This window comes from Mycetomoellerius zeteki, unplaced genomic scaffold (assembly GCF_001594055.1).
Source record: "Mycetomoellerius zeteki isolate Tzet28-1 unplaced genomic scaffold, Tzet1.0 scaffold707, whole genome shotgun sequence".
Lineage (NCBI taxonomy): Eukaryota > Metazoa > Arthropoda > Insecta > Hymenoptera > Formicidae > Mycetomoellerius > Mycetomoellerius zeteki.
Window position 1 is genome coordinate 882,474 of NW_017257728.1, and position 23,273 is coordinate 905,746.

General features: G+C 38.1%; 1 protein-coding gene across 2 annotated transcripts in view; it reads left to right on the top strand.

The window, feature by feature from the left end:
- Positions 1-4,368: 4,368 nt before the first annotated feature.
- Positions 4,369-23,273, top strand: part of Myo10A (unconventional myosin 10A) — a 47,586-nt gene continuing 28,681 nt past the window's right edge. For both annotated transcript variants that reach the window (XM_018458214.1, XM_018458215.1), the window contains exons 1-11: positions 4,369-4,401; positions 10,933-11,018; positions 18,561-18,671; positions 20,615-20,703; positions 20,780-20,843; positions 20,925-21,034; positions 21,311-21,595; positions 21,700-21,877; positions 22,071-22,349; positions 22,549-22,878; positions 22,984-23,271. In XM_018458214.1, coding sequence (XP_018313716.1) covers positions 10,998-11,018; positions 18,561-18,671; positions 20,615-20,703; positions 20,780-20,843; positions 20,925-21,034; positions 21,311-21,595; positions 21,700-21,877; positions 22,071-22,349; positions 22,549-22,878; positions 22,984-23,271 — 1,755 coding nt within the window. In that variant the 5' untranslated portion in view covers positions 4,369-4,401; positions 10,933-10,997. The remainder of the gene's footprint in view (positions 4,402-10,932; positions 11,019-18,560; positions 18,672-20,614; positions 20,704-20,779; positions 20,844-20,924; positions 21,035-21,310; positions 21,596-21,699; positions 21,878-22,070; positions 22,350-22,548; positions 22,879-22,983; positions 23,272-23,273) is intronic.

Here is a 23,273-nt window from a genome sequence, read left to right on the forward strand (position 1 = left end):
CGCGTGACTGTAAAAATTTAAATAATTAGGAGTAAAAACTGATAATATAGTATTAATTTTATGATTTATTGGTATCGTAATGTTTCGTAAACATGTATAAATATTTAAAATTCAATAATATTCGATTTTTATTTAAAACTACGATTTTAATGTTATCGTTCGAGCTTGATTATCAATCGGAACGATAACTGTAGAGAAAAAAATTGTAATTTTGCGCAAATATATTTAATATTAGAGCATTATAAGCATACATACTTATTTTCGAAGCATTTATATAATAAAAAATCATAAATTTAATAACATATTATCAATTGTTGATAATGTCAACGCTCTTCAATTATCTTCGAACTTTCAGGGCTCATTTAAGGCTTTTTGGTACATACAAAAACTTAAGACGTAAGACTTAAGCAGTAAGGAAATCAACGTGGATTCGCTACTGCTTGCGTTATAGTCTTATGGTCTCCATTGTGATTGGTCGATTCACTTACTGCCTAAGTCTTAAATTTTTTTTATGTGTCATAGTCTTTAGGATGCATTCCACTTGACGCTCGCAACCAAGGAGACAAAATTTGTTTCTTCTGTTTAACGCCATCTATTTAGCTATAGGAAATTACGAACTTCTAACAATAAGTCATCTATATTATCGATATGCAATTGATACGGATACAAAAATAAAGTAAAATAGAGATTCTAAATTGTTTAGTATCTCTATTTCACTCTATTTCTGTGTCACACTGATCACTTCTATAATCTCTACTGCCCGCATGGTCCGTATCAATTGATATCGGTACGTATCGACAATATGGATGACTTAGAAGTTCATGATTTTCTATGGCTAAACTTGTAGATGGCGTTAAACCATGTTAAACGAAAAACAAGTTTCCTCCCCCTGATTGCATGGTTATGAGATATTTTCAGCTGGAGAGAAAAATGTCTACAGTTTAATTGCCGTTTAATTGCCTACAGATCGATTACCTACGTCTACATGTATTATTGCCTACAGTGTAAACATAAATGGAGATATAATTCATGCATTTCTGCAGGAATATATAATTTTATACGCAACAGGAAAAAAATGCAATAAATTTCCACACAGTTTGTCAGTGATTCTTCTTATTTCAAGCGCGCGCGCGCGCTTTGAGCGTTACCGACTCAGCGTCAATAAGTCCAGCCACTACTATGACCCAGCGAATTAATGCTCCGCACTGCAGTACCTAAACAGTATGCAGTACAATGTTGATACGGTGTACAAATCTTTTAATGTTACAATCTTTATCTATTTTACCTACTGACAATGTGATAATCGCTCTGCTTTATTTGCTGTTGGAAAGTTATCACCGGAAACTTCTTTATGCTTCAACGATAAAAGTCATTTTATAATATTTATACATAAACGTCTTATTTCACTTTCTTTTGCTTTACTTAACACTATTATACGTATTTCACGTTGCAAAAAGAGATTAATGTCAAGTTAAACGTCTTTAACTCGAGGCTGAAGACTACTGCCATCTTGACCCTCGGTGAAAGGCAATCGCATGCAGTTGTCCTCATCCATTACCTTCTATAATATACCTTTATTATAAATTTCATGTTCTTTATATTTTCCTGCTTCAACATTACTCAATGTGGCAAACATTCTAAATCATCGCGTAAACGCGTAAAACGTGCTGGTTAAATCGTTTTTTTTCTGCAAAAGACGAAACGCATCGCTGATCACCATCATTAAGGAATTTCTTCGATCGCCGAAGGCTACCACGTATCCTTCGCTCGTGAAATCGAAGGAACGGTGAATGGATACCTACGATGCATTGCTCGCATACCTGCGATATTACAGTGCGTGCGGTTGCATTGTTGAGCTGCGAATAGGAGTCTAATAGATCGATCGGTGGCAACTAATTAGATTTCGGAATTGTTAATTGGCGATCAGAACCTTATAATTACTCGAATATTTATGCGTTTAACGTTCAAGATAACCGAAGAAATAAAAATAAAAAATAAGAATAAAAAGGGAATGAGTTCAGCTGCACTTACGTTGATGACTTTGTCCTTGTAACAAATAATTATCGCAATTGCATTTTTCTATCCACTATGTGGATTTCGGATCCACAAAATTTAAGTTTAGCAATTATAACATTTGGGATCGTGGCAGTCTTTCATTAATATAGCACCATAATTAAAATTTGTCGTCATGGACGTTTTATATATTAAAGAATTTTGACGGTAATTGAAATGTGATACTCTAAATAAATATATAAATGATGTTGCATTCTGTTACTGTGGTAATAAAATTAGTGGAACGCATGTCTCATTACTCATTTTCCCCATTCCCATCACGTCCATGGCAAGGTGGACTTTGGTTTAATTTACTCGCCACGTGATCAGGAATGATGCCTGTTGTAAAAATAACGGCATCATTACTTGCTCTTTACATACATTCGCTAGATAGAAGTTAGCTAAATCGAGAATAAATAGGTATACATACCTCGCGCGAGATAATAAAATAAAGTGAAACACGCGAAAGCCGCAAAAGTGAAAAAAAAAAACAATTCCGTTTCAGCCCGTTAACGTAGCGGGATTCAGAAGGCAAAGCGCTGCTTTTGATAATCTATTTTTACTTATTTTCCTATTGATGCGAATACAGTTTTTTTCGCTATTATGAATAGCGCAAGAAAATGACATAGAAAGACCGATATACAATATTTTGTATTACTTTGCATATTCTGTTATATTAAGAAAAAAGTACCAAGAATTTATTTGTGATGAGATATAACGTTTATTTCACTGAATAATCCTTATTTAAAATATGGCAAAATAAAATTTTATTCCTAATAAATGAACTTACATCTACTTAATTTTTTTTACAATTGATGATATATTTTGCAGAAACATTTTGTCATTACAGTCAATTTTTTTATAATCAATATATGATCGAAAAAAATTATAACATTTCGTTATCGAATCTTTATCTTTCCGTTTGTTCCGATTGCCAGAAATTCCTTCAGTTTCATTGACGCATTATTAAGACCTGATTATTATCACGAAAGTGACGGTAAAGTCTTACGGAAGTCTTTAGAAAGGATTCCTTCTCCCCCTTATCAGGCTTTGAGGACAACGGCCTCTGGATTAGATGACCTCTATGAGGGATGGCCGCGCGCCCAACGCGAATCCTATCCTATTCACGTAAGTACGATCGTATTTCGGAAACGCACGAAGGTGAGGAGGAAAAACGCTCATCTGCACGCACTTGCAACGTGGCGCGCACGCAATGTGACATGCGCAGACTTGAACGCGGCCGCGTACTTCGAAGAAGAATCCTTACTGGACCACGAAACGTGAGAGCTCTCGCACCCACTTCCTTACCGAACACGTTTGTCCACGAATAAATTAACATTCATTACACACACATCACGTTTCACGCGCACTCATTACGCACGGGCCCCTATTAGTTCATTACTTCATATTTATGAAACGTGAAATAAGCTCCGGTACGTAAAAGCATAACGAAGAAAATCAAAAGTCCAAAGTGTATGTGCAATGTATGTACTTTCTCCGTCGTGTATTTTGTAATTTTCAGTTAATCTTGGATGGAATTAAATGAAGCACAAGATTTCGAGATTGGTAAGTACGCCGCTGTCCCGGCAGCAATTTACAGGACGTTTCAAACGTCGAAGCGCGCACCAATCGCGGTATACATCAAGTCTTTTTCTTATAGCTGAACTAATATATAGGTACATATTTGATATTTGGTTAAAGTGAGAAAAAAAATTGTAATGCGGTCTAGCGCAGGAATAAAAAATTGACCATAAACCGGTCGCTTCTCAGATCCCTTTTGTATCCTGATTCCGTAACTCTTAATAACAATTCGGTATCGTTATATTGTCGTTACGCAGATATATATGATAAAAAAAGCTATGCAACAACAACTTAACGATGCCGAATTATCATTAAGAATTACAGAATTGGGGTACTGGTCTCTGGATCCCTGGATCCACCTGTAATCTGCAACCTAGCTGAGACCGCGTGCGTAACGGTACATACAAACACGGTGTACGGTGGCTCCTCATGGCGGCGGCGCGAGTTATCTTCCTCTTAGGCGAGGTCGAGTGGCCGCATACCACGATCCAGAATCGCGTCGTGGAAGCCAGTCGTTGCTCGATCGTCCGCGACGTTTGGATAGAAAAAAAAATCTCGAGATCGCGACGACGGGGCGAGCCTGCGGTTCGCGCGCAGTTTCGAAGCCGTACCCCGAAATAACGTGCGCGGATCCGTCTCACTAGATCGCTGTTACATACTTGCGTTCCTTCCGGAGCCGCGTGGATCCTCGTGGAATTTCAGTCACGTCGCTCGATCGAAAACTCGTTTCGAAGCCTTCTTCCGAAGAGCACGGCAACACGTTCAGAGGTGAGTTCTCGATCGCGGCAAGTGATCTGAGAAAGTAGCTTCGCGATCGGCGTCGTCGTGATCGATCTCTCTCGCGTAAGCGGTATATCGGAGATACCGCGCCGGAGACATCGATGCTTGTCGCGGCGATATCGTCGCTCGCAGACGTGTCCTGCACCGCATCATCCCAGTCATAATCGATATATCGTTATGACACGAAGTTGATTCATCTTCAAATCTAGCTTCTATTAGTTAATTAGTTATTTTTCGTAAAGTTTGTTTCGCGTCACGTTGGATCAACAATGTTGGATCGACAATGTTTCGATACAATCTGGAAATTGAAACATTGTTATTGTAAAAGCAACAATGTATCTATAATGTAATACAGGAATACATATTTACAAATATGTATTATATTTTGTTATATTATTAAAAAATATTATGTACCAGTAATAAGATAAGTAAAGAAGAATACATTGGTACCTATAATACACTCAGTGGAGGATTATCTGTAATTTTCTAAATAGAAGTTAAAATTTACAAATACTTCAAGAAAAGAGGCTACAATAAATTAAAAAGAAATGAAATTTCTGATATTGTCTTTTTCTTCACAATATGAATTAACTTGGCTTGAAAGAATGATGTTTAATGATAATCAAACATATAAATAATAATCGTATTTTTTAAATGAAAATCTCTTCTAATTCTAATCTTCATGAATAAATTGACTGCTGGATACATTTTCAATCTTTGTTCAATTATTGTACGGGAATCAACTTAGACAACAAAATCCGAAAATTGTAGACTTTGTGTTGTCTGGAAAAGGGTTTATCTGCTAGGAAGAGAATCGTCAATGGAAGAATTGTTGTTTTAAATACCTGTCACCAGGCGCGTCGAATTGGTTATTATAACTCTGGAAAAAGAGGATGTAGAATTCAGGTATATCTGGTCCAATGTGGTGTACGTGCAGTGTGTATGTGTATATGGGTAAAAACTTCAGTTCCTGATTTGTTTACCTATTCTGAAACGAGCGAAGATTAAATTAACAATCATTTCTTACGTATCAGAAACTCATCACCAAGCCAGTTGATAATAAAAAAATTTAGCTCGAGTCCTGACTTACAATTAGTCTTGTGTGCGTGTACCTGTATGCGTGTACAACTTGTTCCGTAGTTGACCGTGTAATCATGTGAGCAGCATAATGAGATTAAATAAAATAAACGAGAAACAGTTAGGTTAATACCAGAACAAATATAAATCGATCTCATGGATCTACGGGGAACGATGTGAAATGAGGCTCGGATTGAGGGTATTTAAGTACCGCGATGAATTCGTTTACCTCACAAATGTTGAAACAAAGATCATGTGGTTGGCTTTAAAATGGCGTGCCGTGGCGCACGACATTCCGGCCGACGCACGATTAGGCGAAAGTATTCAAGGACAATGCAACCGTGGAAGACGACGTTCCGCGGTTAATGGCGCCTACTCATGTCGTGGAAAATTGAAAAGAATACGAATACTTCTTAGTTTTGAGCCCCTTATTCTAGAAATATGTGAAAGCGGAAACAAGTGTACGACCACTAAATTAATGTAGTTACAGTAAGACGTTGTGGAAAGACGTGTGTATGTTGACTTCATGATATATTTTTACTTTAGATAGTAATTCCTATATGAGTAATATACTACATGATTCATGACGTTCACGGAAGATTTAAAACGATTTTATGCTATATTTATGCTCATGTTGATTTAAAAAATTTTATTTCATAAAATCTGAGGAAGCTTATTTTTATTTAAAGGCATGACATAATTTTATGTTAAATTCGAATTAATTAATTGAAATTATATATAGCATTAAGTAGTAGCAAATACTAAATTGGAACTTAATAAATTAATTGAATATTATACATCCGCTAAGTAAAATGTTAGCAGCATATCAGTAGATTCGAGAATATTGCGACAGATTGGCATTAATTGCGTCTACATTAAACTCGTGTTCTATTAGTAGACCGAATACTGATATATTGTGACAGTAGAAAATGACGGAACGAAAATCTGTCATTTTAATAACATTTAAATATATATATTTACCATTTAAATATATCATTTAAGTGATTTAAATGATTACAAAATTATAGATTCGTTTCAGTTGGTTTCTGCAGTCAATTCGTTAACGTATTTTAATACTGTTATACTTATTTCGGCATTCTCTGCAGCATCCTCTTTCATTATCTCAAAAATTTTTAACTTGTGTCACTTTACTATTAACGCAGTGATATTCTGTGTATAGATGTGTATGTATATATATATATATATATATAAATTACTATTAATATCCCGATATTTGCATACCAACTTTCTCAAAATTTAGCCCTCGTTGGATAAGAATAACATCAAGATGATACTAAAAAATTCTGCACAATCAGTTAGAAATTTCTATTTATACTATAAATTTTACTTAATTCTAAATATTCGTAATGTTCTCTTTATGGTCAAGCGGAAATGATTGACGCTGAGGAAACTCGACGCGATCGCATGCGAACGGTTCGCCATGGCGTAGCACGAAAGTTCGATTGTGAATGATACAGAGCGAATAATAAAAATGCGGAGAGAGAAAGTGCTTCCTAAAAGCTGCTTTCTTATCGGCTACGTCGGTCACGGGTTGAATTTCGTTCAAGAGACATGCCCCATTTGAGACACAGCGGTACTCGGTTCAGTCGAACGGTTTCGGTTGGACGCAACTATGACTTTGAAACAAGCCGGCTATACGTACGAGAGACAGGATCACGCACGATTAATCTCCCGGCTGACTCTTGCATCGATAACCGCGAGAGAGGCGCGCGATTATGAATTACATAAGATCCTTGTATCACCGCGCGGTCGACTGCTGCTTTCTCTGTCTGACCTGGATAACTTGCATCGCAGAGTTCCTATTCTTTCGTCGCCATTAACACTCGCTATGAAATTGTCGCTGGAGAGAAAGAGAGATAAAGAGATTTATTATCCTTCGAGATTTTTATCCCTAACACGTTTGCAGTGAAGCAATATGCATGCATACGTTAACCTCGAGAGCACTTTGCGAAGGGAATTAAGTAAAACTTGCAGTTGACCGAAGAGAATAATATTGTGATTATGTAGATGTATGAATTTCAAAAGAATTTGATTTGCGCATGTATTTTTTAATTAATACTGTACATAATTATATGGAATAAGTACATAAGCAACTTTATAAACAGTTGTAGTACTTGTTTCTTCTCCCTTCCGACTTCTATTCCAGTATTTTATTAAAGATAAAATTAACATGATATAATTACATTTATCTCTCTTAAGTATTGATGAAATTAGATTCATGAAATTTTATTCAAAGGAGCCCGCATTAGTTATATGGAAAATTGGATCCCGGTGAGAAATGATAGTTACTTTTCACATATAATGTGTGATGAACAAAAAATGTCACAGACACAAAATTTAATATAATAATAAATAATTTTTGTGCTATGGTGTACCAAAATTGCTTTGTGAGCACAAGTTTTACATTTTTGCTCCACCATAGCTCCAAAATTATGCATTATTGAGCCTTGTATCTTTTGTTCAGCCTTATAAGTTATATCATACATATATGTGAAAATTAACTTATTCCACCGGGACACAATTCACCATGTAATTAGCAGATTCCTCACTGATTATATGGTAAATTGACTCCCGGTAAAATGAGTATTCACACATATATTTTAAGTTATAGTGTGGTGAACAAAAAATTTCATAAACTTAGTAATAGATAGTCTTTGGGCTAAAATGTATCAAAGATGCTGTGAGCACAAGTTTTATATTTTTGATACATCATATAGCTTAAAAACTATCCATTATTGAGCCTTGCATCAATGAAATCTTTAGTTCATCATATTATAAGCTACTGATAATAAGTATAAAATTAACTCATTTAATCGGGACCCAATTTTTAATATAATTGATGAAAGAGCTCTTGTGTGTCGAAATTAGTTGTTTTTAATATACTTGTGTGATAATTGGATTATTTTGATTTCATTACATTACTATATTTCAACTTTCGTTATAGAGACGGAGCTCAACATTTAAGCTCAACATAATTTTAATTTTTGAAGTTTTAAATGATCTCTCCAATTCCCATTACAAACGTTTAGAGTCTTTTGTACATAACACGTACGAAACTTGATCCTGGTGCTAAATACTCGTGTTGACAGAAGAAGAGGATGACGCGCAACATAAATATCTTTTCGCGAAATCGGTCAGCCATTTTGCCGTTTTCCGGTGAGCCGACTCGTCGAAAGAGCCAACGAAGAACGTCGCGAAAGAAGACGTCGCGGCATGGCGCGGACAATGAACAGTCAACGATGTCGAAAGGCTAAATCGCCGTCGTTGCCATTGTCTTCGCCATGTATCTCGTGCCATCGAATCTAACCTACGCGTCCTCGCAGCCACGCTCCGCGAGCTTGCCTGGCTTGCCGCTGATCGAGGGTGACTAACCAAATTAGCATAAAATTGCGAAATGCATTCCGCGGTGAGCACGCCGGAGAAGGACGCCAGCCGTTTGCTACTTTTACTAGAAGCTTTAGCCACAGAGATTTATCCGCGCCGCTCTTAACGCTCGTGAGTGTGTGCTCACTAACACGCTGCCTGCGATCTGCGATACATATGAAGCGCAGGGCCGGATGGCTTATGAGGTTTCTACCTCGAACCTTGAGAATAATTGTTAATTTTATAAGAAGAATTAATTTTATACGTATTCTCTAAAACTTTTAGAGTGAATTGTCACTCTGAAGAGTGAAATTTCACTCTTAAGGTTTGAAAATTGAGCAACTTTTTCTCAAGACTGATTTAATTTTCACTCTTTAAAATGACATATTTCACTTCAAAAAATTTAGGGAGTAACTATTTGTAAAATAAAGAGTAACAATAATGAAATGACAGTAATAAGAAAAATTATACAATTGATAAAATACGCAATATGTGTATTTTATCAATTGTACAATAATTTTTAATGTAAAGATACAATAGCTAACGAAATAAAGATATGTCAGATGTGCGTCATATCAATTATTAAAATTAATATAAATGATGGATCAGGAATAAAGACCCTAAACGGTCAAGCTAGATCTTTAACGCTTAAATAATTTCGTGTGATATAGCCAATTCTGCAAATTGCGCGGCGAATTTAATTTTCAGTCTTGAAACGCAATTTTAACAGAATTGGAGCAGTAATATCATAAATTAAATTGACAAGCAATTTAATAATATTGATGCTCATAGGCATCTTAGAAAATGTTGATAATATTGTGCTGATAAATATCAAACCCATAAATAATTTTATTGCGAAAAATATTACTTCGACTGGAGATCGAACCCGGATCTCCTACTTTCCAGGCGAGTGTCCTCACAGTTAGATCACCGAGGCCTTAGTAATGTTTTTCGCAATAACTAACATATGTAGAGAATACGCACTTAAAGGCCACGTAAACAATATAAAAAATACAGTATTTTTTATTTAAGCGCTAAAGCTCTAGCTTGACTGTTTAGGGCCTTCATTTCTGAGTTGTTATTCTTACATCTTATTCACATTACGGTTTTAAAAGATACAGATTAAGAGTTACAAAAATACAAAAGCTGGCGAAATAAAGATATGCAGAATATGTGCCACGTCAATTTATGAAAAAACAATATAATTGACGGAATTGAGAGAGAAAGTGGTACGGACTTCGTTTCATCATCTCTCTGCATCCGTGGTTTCCATCCTACAATCATTAAAATATTTTAATCTGTGTCTAAAAAATAAGTTTATTTTTACTTAGTAGATTATTTTTACAGCAGTAGAGTGATGTCATAGGTATACAAACTAAGGTACAAACATTTATAGGTATATCTTGTACGCGTCATAGACATATAGATTCATGCGTGGTCGTGTGTATCTCGATCTTGCGTAGCTGAATACTCGTTGCAACACTTCCCATATTTCCGAACGTGTAATTATGATTGATATCAAACCGCGTTCATGCGCCAAACTAATGTTTTCTTTGAACACAGATTGGAGTCGTAATATTACAAAAATTATCTGAATTTTAAAATTATTTGACTTCATAATAATAAAATCTGAAGATCTTCATTCTTACTAGTACGACTTCAACTTTAGAAATTGTTTTTTTATTCTGAGAACTTAAATGAATATACGATATACGACATATATTAATTATATATGTATATGTGATTATGTATATATAAATAAAGAACTCGGAGCATTAACATTCTTCGAACTGTGCCGGAAGTTGCGTGACGATTGGAAGGGATAACTGGACAGTAACATGGGGCGATGCTTCCGTTACAAGCACGATTGGCGTAATATTTCTTGTCACGCGCGTAAGATCTGATATTGAAAACCGATGAGCAATTTGAATGATATCGCGTTCAAGTCAGCTACAAGTTGAGAATTATTATAAGAAAGTAAGCCATATAAGCTCAGAATCAGCAACAATTCTTTTAATCTATCGACTTAAAATAATTAGTGGAATTGTTTCGTTTCAGTACAGACCGATTGACGCAAAATGACGGATATTTTCACGCGGACGTCAATTTAACGCCATTCCAAGATGTACGCCGAGTGGCAAAAGGTGAGTTGATCTTTATCGGCTATGTGTCTTGAAAGATTGGACTCGTCGTGAGTTGTTTTTACATACTCTGATAGAAAAACGTTTATGAAATTATACGACAAGATCGTGCGTAAAATTTATGATCTGCAATTGTATGGGTGTATTTACAAAGATAAATGTACAGAAAAATATTGATTTCTTATGAAATACTGACAATTGCTTGCACAATTAATTTCGAAATAATGTTTCGACAAAACAATAAATTCCCGAAAGAAATTATTTAATAATTGAAAAAATATTTGAGTTGTATTATATATTTGAAACATTTAGAAATATAATTGTGCGTGAAGAAATCGAATTAATCGATGCATATGTTTATAAAAATGCATAATTATTCCTAAATTATAATATGGAAATTTTGCGACATGAAATATTACATATTCAGCATGGCTAAATTTTAAGTAAAGAATTGAACGTTATTTGAAATAATTATAAAACATTTATCTCAAAATTGGATTTGTCTAATTTTTGGCTAATATTATTTAGAAATTTTATTTTAACAAAATTGTTATGATGAATTATTTTATTTCAATTATTGTGAAATTTTCATCAATTTATGATGACATTGTAGCGCAATTCCACAATTCGCCTATCGGAGATATAAGAGTAATACATACTTGTACATGTAGCGTGAATCCACGTGAATCGAATACCAAGCGTTTCTAAAGTATACGATTATTTTATTAAGAAGAGTCTAGTGAAAAAAATGCATGTAATTTTACATGGAAATTACATGTATAAGTATGACTGGAAAATTATCTAAATTACATAAATATGCTTAGAAATTTACTGGAAATTGTAAATTTCCAATCATATTTAGGCAATTTTCCAGTCATGAACATGTAATTTCCATGTAAAATTACATGCATTTTTTTCAGTGTATAATCGGAGGTATCGATAAGAGCAAAGGGATTGATGATGTAAAAGAAGAACGGTCATTTTTCGAGCTCTCGTTAATCTTCATTAAAGGCGTCGTGATTCTCACTCATCGACTCATAAACCGTAAGACAGTCATTTTTGGATTGTCACGGCATTACACAATGTTTACGTGGTCACGACCGCGGTGGGATCTCTCTCTGCGTGGTCGGAGTCAATGATCTGCGCACACGCAATTGCATTGCTGCAGCAGCCACTTTCCAACGCCTCGTCCGGCGGTCTTTCGACGCTTAGTCAACGATCAATCCGCGCGCTGATCGTCTTCGATTTTTTGCAGAATTGAAAAGACTCTTTAGCCTAAAAAATGAGTATTTTTTACAAGATTGGTGAGGAACTCGAAAGACCGTTAGAAGTGACACATTTAAAAGAGGTACGCGGCGTGTATCGATTCTATCCGTCCAAGTGCGTGATTTTTTAAAACTTTTTAACTAAAAAAAGATTAAACGACAAAATTGAAGAAATCGATTTTTTTAACGTAATACAAATTGAGATTTTGTAAAATTTTCGAATTTCAACAAGCGATTGAAATGCGTTTTCACGAGTGAGATTTAATGAAGCTTGATTTAACTGTGAATAAGATTTAATCTGCGATTTAAGCTCGACTTTTAAAAGCAGTATCCACTGCAGCGACAATATCGAGGGGAATTAAAAAATTTTGCTACGCGGACGCGTTTGGAATGCATCGCGAGCGAGTTGGCGCAATGGCGGCTTCTCACTTTTACTTCGCTCCCCGAGCATGCAATCGCGGATAATGACCGACGGAATAATTAAGGAAGCATTCCTTACATCGAGGCGCGAGTGTAGCAGAAGGGCATTAACGAAATTGAAACGGATATTAAATAACTGACATTATCGAAAATGAAGACATGAAGCCGTAAAGGATTTAACGATCTGTGTCCTTTTATAGCCCGGATATTCTATCTTCTATCCGTTAATAAGAACAATTTCGGACGAAACGATACTGCAAGTCCGTTTCTTCTGTTTTTTGTTCTTCAATTTTAAGGAATGAAATAATTTAGAAGAGTTGCGTGATACCAGGAAATCCGTTTAACTTGGATAAATCAATCCAACGTCGCTACAAAATGAACAAGAAATAATCGTGTCCCATCTTGCGGTTGCATTCGCTGCACTCCGTAATCGACAATTTCTATCGCTCTTCTGCAACTCGCCACGGCCACTAGGCAGAATAGCTTCCCTTCGCGCGTTCCTGCGCCTCCCGTTCCCGTAGCCACCTGTAGTATGTAATACCCCGCGCACGTGCATGTATGCGCGGTGCGCGCGCGCGTATTTAGCGCGTAATTTATATAAGAAGAGAGGCACGCTTGGTTCCACCCCAAAGCGCTTCGATCCACTGGCGCCGGTAGCTTATGATTTCATCGCGCTTAAATCGCGGCGTTAGACGGAGCCTAAAATGCATGCAGAGAGACTCCGGTCGAGATTGGGAGCTGCCGATAGGCGGGACAATGCGGCGAGAGGAACTCGAGGAACGCGGGGAAAGTGCGAATCCGGTGGCACGATTGGAGCGGGCGCGTTCGATCGGGAAATATGGGCCGCTTTCCGCTTTCCGGCCTAATTAGCGTGCCTCAATTAAAATTGCCATATACGCCACTGCGTACCCGAGGCAATTGTTGCAGAGAGGGAAGGAAGACCCGCAACTTCCACAGTGCCGCGTCGAGCATCCTAGCGTCCGCATCGAGCGAACATCTTCGGCCTCGCGAAGGAAAGAGGGCTTTTCCCTTCGAAGAACCTCTTCTTTCGCAAAAAGGTCGATTTTGCGAATCGCCGGATAGTCGCAGCGGAGAGGACAGTTAGCGGTGGGACCGAAAGATGACGTCGCCGGACACCGTTAATGAATTCCGCGTGTGCAGCACGGACTTTTGCCGACTGACCCAATGAGCCCGATAAACGTTTGCTTGGCCTCCTAACTTCTTTAAGCCGAATTTAACATGCGCGCGACAATGCGGACCTCGTCAAACGACTTAGGCGATCGCGGATCGTGACGGGACTTCGCAATAAAACTCGGTCGGCGCATTGCTGTAAATAAAGCCGAAATGCACGAGGAAAAGCCGGCGACGGACAAAAGGCGGAAAATGGTACACGGAAGTACGCGTCGGATGGAGGCTAACGCTGAAAAATGTGGAGTCTCGACGAACGGGTGATAGTTCATCCTGAGACATTCGACAATCTCTCGTCGCGGGTTTCAATTGGAAACGGGAAAACTTTATGCGACATTATTTTACTAGGCGATATGATCGATACGGCCGAATGAAGCAATTTTTTCGACGTGAATAGACGTACCGGTGTATCTAATTGAAAACTTGTTGGCGATGTTGTTGTTTGCTGTCTCTCACTTTGTTTTTTCGATTTCTTGCGGTAAACAGTGTTAAAATCGTATTATGCACGAGTAACTAAATTTCACAAATATGAGAAGAGAAAGAGATAATAAATATTAAATAAAATAAATGATGAAATATAAATAATAAACAAGACCGTCTTGAATTAATGAGTCTATGTTTGGTTGAGTAAATCAATAGATAATAATTAATATCAACATAAATATGTGTGTGATTCGCGAGTGGTTCACGTGGTGTTTTAACATGTTCTGAACCAACCGTCACGTCACGTCAATTTTAAGCGGGATATCGAATCTCCTGACGAATCTCACGAGTGAAAAACGTGTGTCGCGCGTGTTGATACCTTGGTGCGCATCCGAGAGAGTTGCGTAGCGGGCATTGACTTGAAACGCTACACGCGTTCATCATCCACGACGAGGTTGTTATTTAAATTGAGCGAACTTGAAAGAAAGAAAGAGATATGCAATCGAAATCGGCGTTGCTATAACTGAGGAAAAACGCAATCGTACTGCACGCGATGTTTTTAAAAAAAATGAGGGAAGAGAGAAGAAAAAATAAGACATTTGTACACGTAATTGTGTATCGTGAACTGTGAAAATAACTGGAACGTCGAGGATAAATACACCCTCCCGTTCTCGTTAAAGATTCATATGTAAATATTTTCGAAGGCTGCATTCGATAGAAATGGAGTTTCCGCTTAATTTCTGTGATTATATGGGAACCGATACTTCGTGATGAACTGAATGAGATTGCGCATCTGTAATCACGCGATTGCGTTTTAGCGCATTGTGTGTCACGTCATTTACGTACGTCATTTATATACGATTATATACAAAAATAAACGGATGAAAATATATATCATTTTTATGAGAAACTCGATTAAAGAAAAATCATTCACAGTTTTGCAAACGGAGATCCTCCGCGAATGCATAAATTATATTTGACATAATTCTTTCGTGTTTTGAAAATGTCCATTAGCATCAGTAATATTAAATTGCTTGACAATTTAATTTGTGATACTATGTACTCCAACTTCAGTTTAGGACTGACGTATTTCAAGACCGGCGAGTAATCGGCGCGCAGCGCTTTTTGCTTGAACTGGAATTCACATATTATCAAGCAGCAAGACCCATCTTTGAACCGAATATGGCCCTCTTTGCTTATTTGCTTTAATTATATTCGACTTTTGTTACTAACGCATTCGAAATAACTATGAATGAGTATTCGAAGCTAGTAGAAAGTTAGTAAAATATAGTAGAGGAACCGAATTGACAATATGAGTGACAACATGATCTGCAACAAAAGAAGTTTTGGGTGAGAAGACAAGTAGCGTGCGATCGTTCTGCACATGAAGTGCGCGACCGATCGCCGACATTTCCGGCAGCGATGGCCAACGTGGACTCGCCGGGACCAAGCACGAAGCAGCAGCAACGGCGACGCTGGTCCATGGGTCGATCATCGACCTCGCGGAGTCACTTTTCGCTGCACTCCTCGGAAGCTTTCTACGCGAGCGCGGAACCGTTATCCGGCGGCCGCGGTGGACGTGCATTGCATAATGCGAGCGGCAGCGGCCCAGACCCAGATTCGAATTCCGTCCTGGATTCCTGCGCGCCGGAAACGGGTACTAGGCAACAATTCCGGACTTCCACCCGGCGACCGTCCCGAGATTCGAATGACCGACGTGCAATCGTCACGAAGAATAACGGCGAGACCTTTTACACGGTGCCGCGCGGTCTGGCGATCTCCAGGAAGGAGATTCTACAGCGCAGATGTGTCAGAGACGACGTCGAGACGGTTCATCCTACATCGGAGAGGGGTCAAGTGGAGAAAAGACCGACGACCTTGCCGTCGATCGGTAGAAGAACTCGTCAAGACGCCGAATGTACTTCCTCATTCTTAAAAAGAGTCTCCAGACAGGACATTCTACGACGTCGTGCGAGCGTAGAGACAAACTTGCAGTTAAAAGATGCCGCGAGAACATCTTCAGGTATCCCAAGTTCCGGTCGCTTGGCTAAAGAGGATCGCGACTTCTCGCGGCCATCGACCCTGCCGAAGATTCTACACGCCTCGAAGACGTCTCGATTAGAGGAGTGTTCCTCTTCGAGAACGAGGGAGACTGCCGGAAGGGAAGCACCGATTTATGGAAAGATTCGGCGACGGAAAATGTCACTACCGACTGGCGTCGCGACGCTGCGCGACTCTACAACTCCTTCGAGTACTCTAACGAGGTTCTCGAAGACGAGATCGAGTGGAGAACGCGCCAACACTTTGACATTGCGCGACTCTACGACTCCTTCAAATACTTTGACGAGGTTCTCCAGGACGAGGGCGAGCGGAGAATACGTGGACACTTCGACGAAAGTCGTCAGGCACTTGCGAGATCCTGTTCCTAACCCACCCGATTGGTCCAAATGCGCGAACAACGTTAGTCATAATGATATTTATGTCAAGGTCACGCGTAAAGCGCCTAGGCAAGCTCCTCATGAAGAAAGACTAGAGCCGGTAGATAGAACGATGTCCAGGCGCAGAATAATCAACAATGTGGACGATATGGATTCCTTGGAGCGAAGGATGCACCAAGATCGAGATCAGGACGTGGTCAGGGTTAAGCATGACGCCATATTGGTTTCCAAAGCGGACATCGAGCGACTGCGTAATTTTAAAACGGAGAGAAACGAGGATGTAAAGACGTCTTGCCGCGTAGATTCCACCTGGTCTGCGCGAAAAGATTCAAAAACGGATTCTTGGTCTCGAAATAAGTGTCATCCTAGAGATTCCACGTGGACCAGCGAGAGGCAAGCGAGGTGCCGACCAAAGTCGCAGACCGAGTTGCTGACGAAAGAGCAACCGGAAGGTTCGAAAACGGGGATAAAATCAACGACGTTGCCTAGCTACATGAAAATCGGACGGAAAACGTCGACGGGAAATTTAACTGCGCGAAATGTGGACGAGCAGAGAAGAACCTCGATCAGCGGAGTGTTGACGAAACAGAGCAAAGAAAGATCGAATTACGTGAAGAAAACGGCGACGCACATCCCGACGCGTATCCCAACGCACATCAGAACGTTCAGTGACGCAAACAGCGCCCGCTCTAACTCTCCGGACATGTCGTCATCGATATTTGGTTTCTGCACCGGAAAAAGGAGGCTCCAGCCGTCCTCCGTAACGCGTAGATCTCCATCATGGAACTTGAAAACGGTTCGGGATTATCTATGAACTGATCCGAGATACTATTATGATCTAATGAAGCTTTAAATTTCAAAGGATATACAGTTGAAAAATTTTTTTATTAAATTTAACATTTCACGTGTCCCAAACAGTTCATCTAAACTTTTGTGTTAATTTAACATAAGATGAGTATGTTAGAAAGTAACACAAACATTATACGTAAAAATTAACACAAAAATGTAATACTTTAACAATTCGAAAATAAATTATGGAAGCATATTTCTTCAGTAAAATTAATAACGTAACATATTATATTGTACATTAATAATTAATATGTAATATGTTAAATTACACTGTTGGGAAAAGTGTGATGAATTTAACATAAATCGCATGTTCCAAACGATCCACTCAAAATTTTTAAGTTAATTTAACACAAGATGAATATGTTAGAAAGTTACACAAATATTGTGTAAGGAAATAAATATAAAAAAGGTAATATCGACACAGTTTGTAAACAAACCGTGGAAACATATTTTTTTTAGTAAAATTAACATTTATGATATGTTAAATTAACCCACATTTTATTCATTCATTTTAAAATTTACTTTTTAAAAGATTTTATTTTTACATTATTTGTTCATTTACTCGTAAATTGTGTCATTTTGACACTAAGAAATGTTTAATATCAATTTAATAACATATAATCACATTATGTTAAATTAACATTCGAATATTCGAATAAATTTAACAAATTCAATACAAACTGTTAACAAGAACGTGAGTGGACCATTTCTAACACAATGTTTTTTACTGTGCGCAGGTATATATTTTGTTTAATATAATCAACATTTATATGTTAAATTAACACGTGTTTCTTTCATTGAACTTAGAATTTACATTTTAAAATTGATTTTTAAAATTGATCTTAGAATTTTTACATTTTAAAAAATAATTATTATTTTTATGTTACTTAATCATAAATTGTGTCATTTGGACACTAAGAAACATTGAATATCAACTTAATACAAAATAATATTATTTGCAGGGTGAATTGGTGTGGTTCGACCCCGGTGTCGGCCATGTGCTGCCAGGCGAGGTTCTGGAATATCACAGAGCTGCTAATGTACTTTCGGTCCAAGCGGTGATCGCCGGCAAGGTAAGATAAGTCCGTTTAGAAAGCGCCTGCATATTAACCGTGCATAATTACGAATAGTAGATGTGCAAGAACACAATACCTGAGAAAAGATAGGCCAGACGTGCTCTTTCGGTTGGTAAACAGGCCTTTCTATCGACGATATACATCTGTCTCGACCTCTAGGCAACCAATTACTTTGCATTTTTTGAGAACGACACTCGGACAGGCTTAATTCACGTATGATTCACGTATCTTCGCTAGGATGTTGACCTAAATATTGGATTTCTTATTTTTAATTTATTTATATATTTGATTTTCCAAAAAGTATTTAAACGTATTTAAAGTTGATTTTACTGTTCAGCTACTAATATTCAAAATAATAATGGTTCAATTCTTAATTGTTCTTCGTTCTCGTGTCTTCGTCAAAATGTTTACTTAAATGTTTACCTAAATTGTGTTCTTTATTTTTACTTATATTTAATTTTTCTTAAAAATATTTAAATAAAATATTTAAAGTTGATTTCACCGTTCGATTATTAATATATTTAGAAATGTAATAATTCAACTGACACTCATAGAAAAACGTTGAAGACAACTTGCGCTTCAACTTGGCTCGGCTGTCAAAGCGATTAAGGCAATCCAAACACCGTCAGATCGGGCAGGAATGGAACAAGTGTATACGGTATCCAAGTGATCCGCTTATCGGTTCTTGACTTTCTAGTACGGCCCTCGCGCGTTTGAATTCGTTTCATTAGACGAGAACGAGAGGGGAAACTCTCACATCGAGCACTCGCGCCCGCGTCAATCTGGTTTCCACGTTTTTCATTCACTTTTTCGTTCTTCGCGCGCGTGTGATTTTCAAGTTCGTGCTTCCGCACGGGCCTTGAATCATGCATCGCCGGTCATCGATCTCCCGGTCGTGGGTCGTGGGTGACGCTAGAATTTCGAAAGGAGCTACACGTCGGTAAAGTGAAATGATTGACGGACGATTATTCGCACGCGTCGTAGTCTCCATTAATACGAGGCAGCCGCCTCATTATGCAACCGACACCCATCGCAGACCATTTAACAACGCGCCATTTTTCCTGCCCGCCCGTTTTGTGTTCTCCGCGTTGCATTGTCGTGCACTAGTTGCAGCACTACACTTCACCACTGTCCTATTATAGATGACGACGCACATTGGCGTCGTAAAGTACATCGATTACTTTCAAAAAGGAATATCTTAACGCTCGCGCGCAGTCAAATTTAATGGTATTCATAATTCGATTTTATATATTTAAAAAATGAATGGAAATCTCTGCATTTTGTAACACTAGAGAAATTAGTTGATATATTCGATGAAAATTATAAAATTTGAGAGAGATTTGTTTTTCATTATCTCAGTTTGCTATTACCCGTTAACATTGAAATATTTTTAATTTTTTTGAAAAAAGGGAAAAAAGAAACTCCAAAATATATCTATAAATTGTGATTTACATAGTTCTTCTAGTTTATCACGATTTTCGCAAATAGAACGACCAAAAAAACTTTGAAAGTGATACAAAATATTTTTAATTTTTTGAAATCCGTTGATAATTTCGTTAATTTGCCAGAAGTATACTACTCGTCGGCGCCAATGGAAGTGCAACTGCAGACGCAGACGGTATCCGGTTAAGGCTCACGTGAGTGGCTCTCTCGCTTCTTATGTGAATTTACACAAATCTTTTTTACCTCGGAAGCCGTATCGAGAAGATGTGGCAGGGACGATCGCAAAATTCGTTTCCGCTGGAAAATTACGTTTTTAGACGTTTCTCCGTGCCCCTTCTGCGCCAATTAGAAATTGGAAAGAAAGTGTCATCGAGTAATTGCGAGGCTCGCGAGTCGTCATAAAAATTATACAAATGCATGTTGTCGCGACGCCCGCGACCACTCTAGATCTTCGTGTGGAAAAATGACGAATAATTGCATACAATTATGTGTTTAAGCCGCAAATCTTCACTCTCACCAACTTGAGCGGAGTGAAGCCCAGGCAGGACTTAGGTCAAAATGGTGTGGAGGACATGATTCAATTGACGTAAGTCACGAAATTATCATGTGTCTACTCCCGTAATTATCATGCACCGACGTGAGACAAATTGAATGAATTGCAGGGATCTGAACGAGGCATCACTATTATGGAACTTGAAGATCCGTTACGACAAGGAATTAATTTACGTACGTTGCATTTACGTTGACTTATTCATTCCTAGCGTTAATAACAACTGACTCCAATAATTGTTTACGATGAATTTTTAGACATACACGGGAAGTATCCTCGTGGCGGTAAATCCATACAAAATGTTCGACATCTATGGACTAGATCAAGTGAAGCTTTACGAGGGACGAATCCTTGGTACACTTCCACCGTTAGTATTAATTTCTTTATCTATTTTTTATGAAGGTAGTTTAAAATGAAATTTCTAAAAAAGTAATAAAAACTAGCTGATTATAGGTATAAGTAAACATATCAATTAAGTAGAGAGAGTGTCTCAAGACTGTTTTATCGGTAGCAAACGATTTATTCAGACATATTGATAAAACTTAATTCATTCTTTTAAACTTATTTCGCTTTTAGCCTTGTAAAAATTAGGTTGCCTGGTCAACTTATGTCTTAAAAAGACATTTATCATTTTCTTTCGCAGACATTTATTCGCTGTGGGCTCCTCCGCGTACAGTCAAGTGACTGCAGCCAATAACTCCAGTGCCAATCAAGTGGTCGTCATTTCCGGCGAATCTGGCTCGGGAAAGACAGAGTCTACGAAGTTAGTGATGCAATATCTCGCGGCCGTTAATCGCGCGCCGAACAATCTCGTCACCGAGCAAATCCTAGAAGCGACACCGCTCCTAGAGAGCTTCGGAAATGCCAAAACGCCGCGAAACGACAATAGCAGTCGATTTGGGAAATACTTGGAGGTTCACTTCAGGGAGTGAGTGATATTAAAAGAAAATAATTGTAAAAAACAATAAAGTATAAAAAAATTTGTCCATTCTGTTGGTGCCTCATCACGCAAATAATTTTTCTATTTTTCAGCGGCGCGATCATTGGCGGTAGAATAACGCAATATCTTCTAGAAAAGAGTAGAATAGTAACTCAGGCTTCGGAGGAGAGGAACTATCACGTGTTTTATGAACTTCTAGCTGGACTCGATCAGCAACTCAGGGATAAATACGGCCTGCTTACACCGGACAAGTATTTTTATTTAAATCAGGTGTGTGTTTATGCGAACGTGCGATACAAAAAGAAGTTTTTAAGGCATTTTACAAAAATCTTCATAAATTTAAAATATGAAAAATTCTTAAAAAAATATGAGATGTTATTGAATTTTTTTCACCAGGGTAATATTGTCGATAATATTGTAAAATAATCAATAATAAAATTTTTTTCGCATTTGTTGGAAACAGGGTGGAAACTGCGAGATCGATGGCAAGAGCGATGTGCAGGATTTCAAGGCACTCTTGTCGGCCATGCAGGTTCTCGGCTTCTCGTCCGAAGAGCAGGACACAATTTTCAGGATTCTATCCAGCGTGTTGCATCTGGGAAACGTATACTTTCACCGGAAACAAATGAGGCACGGCCAGGAAGGCGTGGAAGTCGGTTCCGACGCTGAAATACGCTGGGCGGCGCACCTTCTTCAAGTAAATTCCGATGGCATCATCCGAGCTCTCACTACCAAGACGACAGTAAGTTTTCACTTTGGTACATCTCACATTTTGATTCAATCGATATCGAAGAGTTATCATGAAGATGTTTGAAAGAAAGTTTCACGTCGTTCTTTATATAAAATTATGTCTGCCTCTAAACTTATTTTAAACATTCTTATTGTTTTGACCACACCATTGAATGAACAGGAGACATAAATCCGTTTATTTATTATCGTAGGAAGCGAGGAACGAGAGAGTCTTCACTGCTTTGAATATCGATCAAGCCCTCGATGCCAGAGATGCTTTCGCGAAAGCTCTGTATAGTTCGCTCTTTTCATGGCTAGTCGCGCGCGTCAATCATATCGTTTACAAGGGTACAAAGCAGACGGCCGCCATTTCGATCCTCGATATCTTTGGCTTCGAAAATTTCACAGAGAACAGCTTCGAGCAGTTATGTATTAATTATGCAAACGAAAACCTGCAGTTCTATTTCAACAAGCACATTTTCAAGCTCGAACAACAGGAGTATGCGAAGGAGAAGATCGACTGGACTACTATCAACTACACGGTGAGATTCATTTTGTTATCTGGGTATTTCGTAGCGTGAAACTTTTGCGAAACATGTCGGCATAAGCTCATAAATCTTGAAAGTAATTTGATTGTCCATCCTCAGGATAATTTGCCGGTCATCCATTTGATCGCGAAAAAGCCTGTAGGCATTCTTCACTTGCTGGACGATGAAAGTAACTTCCCTAAAGCGACGGATCTTTCTTTCTTGGAGAAATGCCATTACAATCACGCGCTAAGCGAGCTGTATTCTAGACCAAGGATGAACTCCGCCGAGTTCGCGATCAGACATTATGCTGGACAGGTCTGGTACAACGTAGAGGGCTTTTTAGATAAGAACAGGGATACCTTGAGACCTGATGTAGTCGAGTTACTGATCAGCAGCAAGATTTCGGT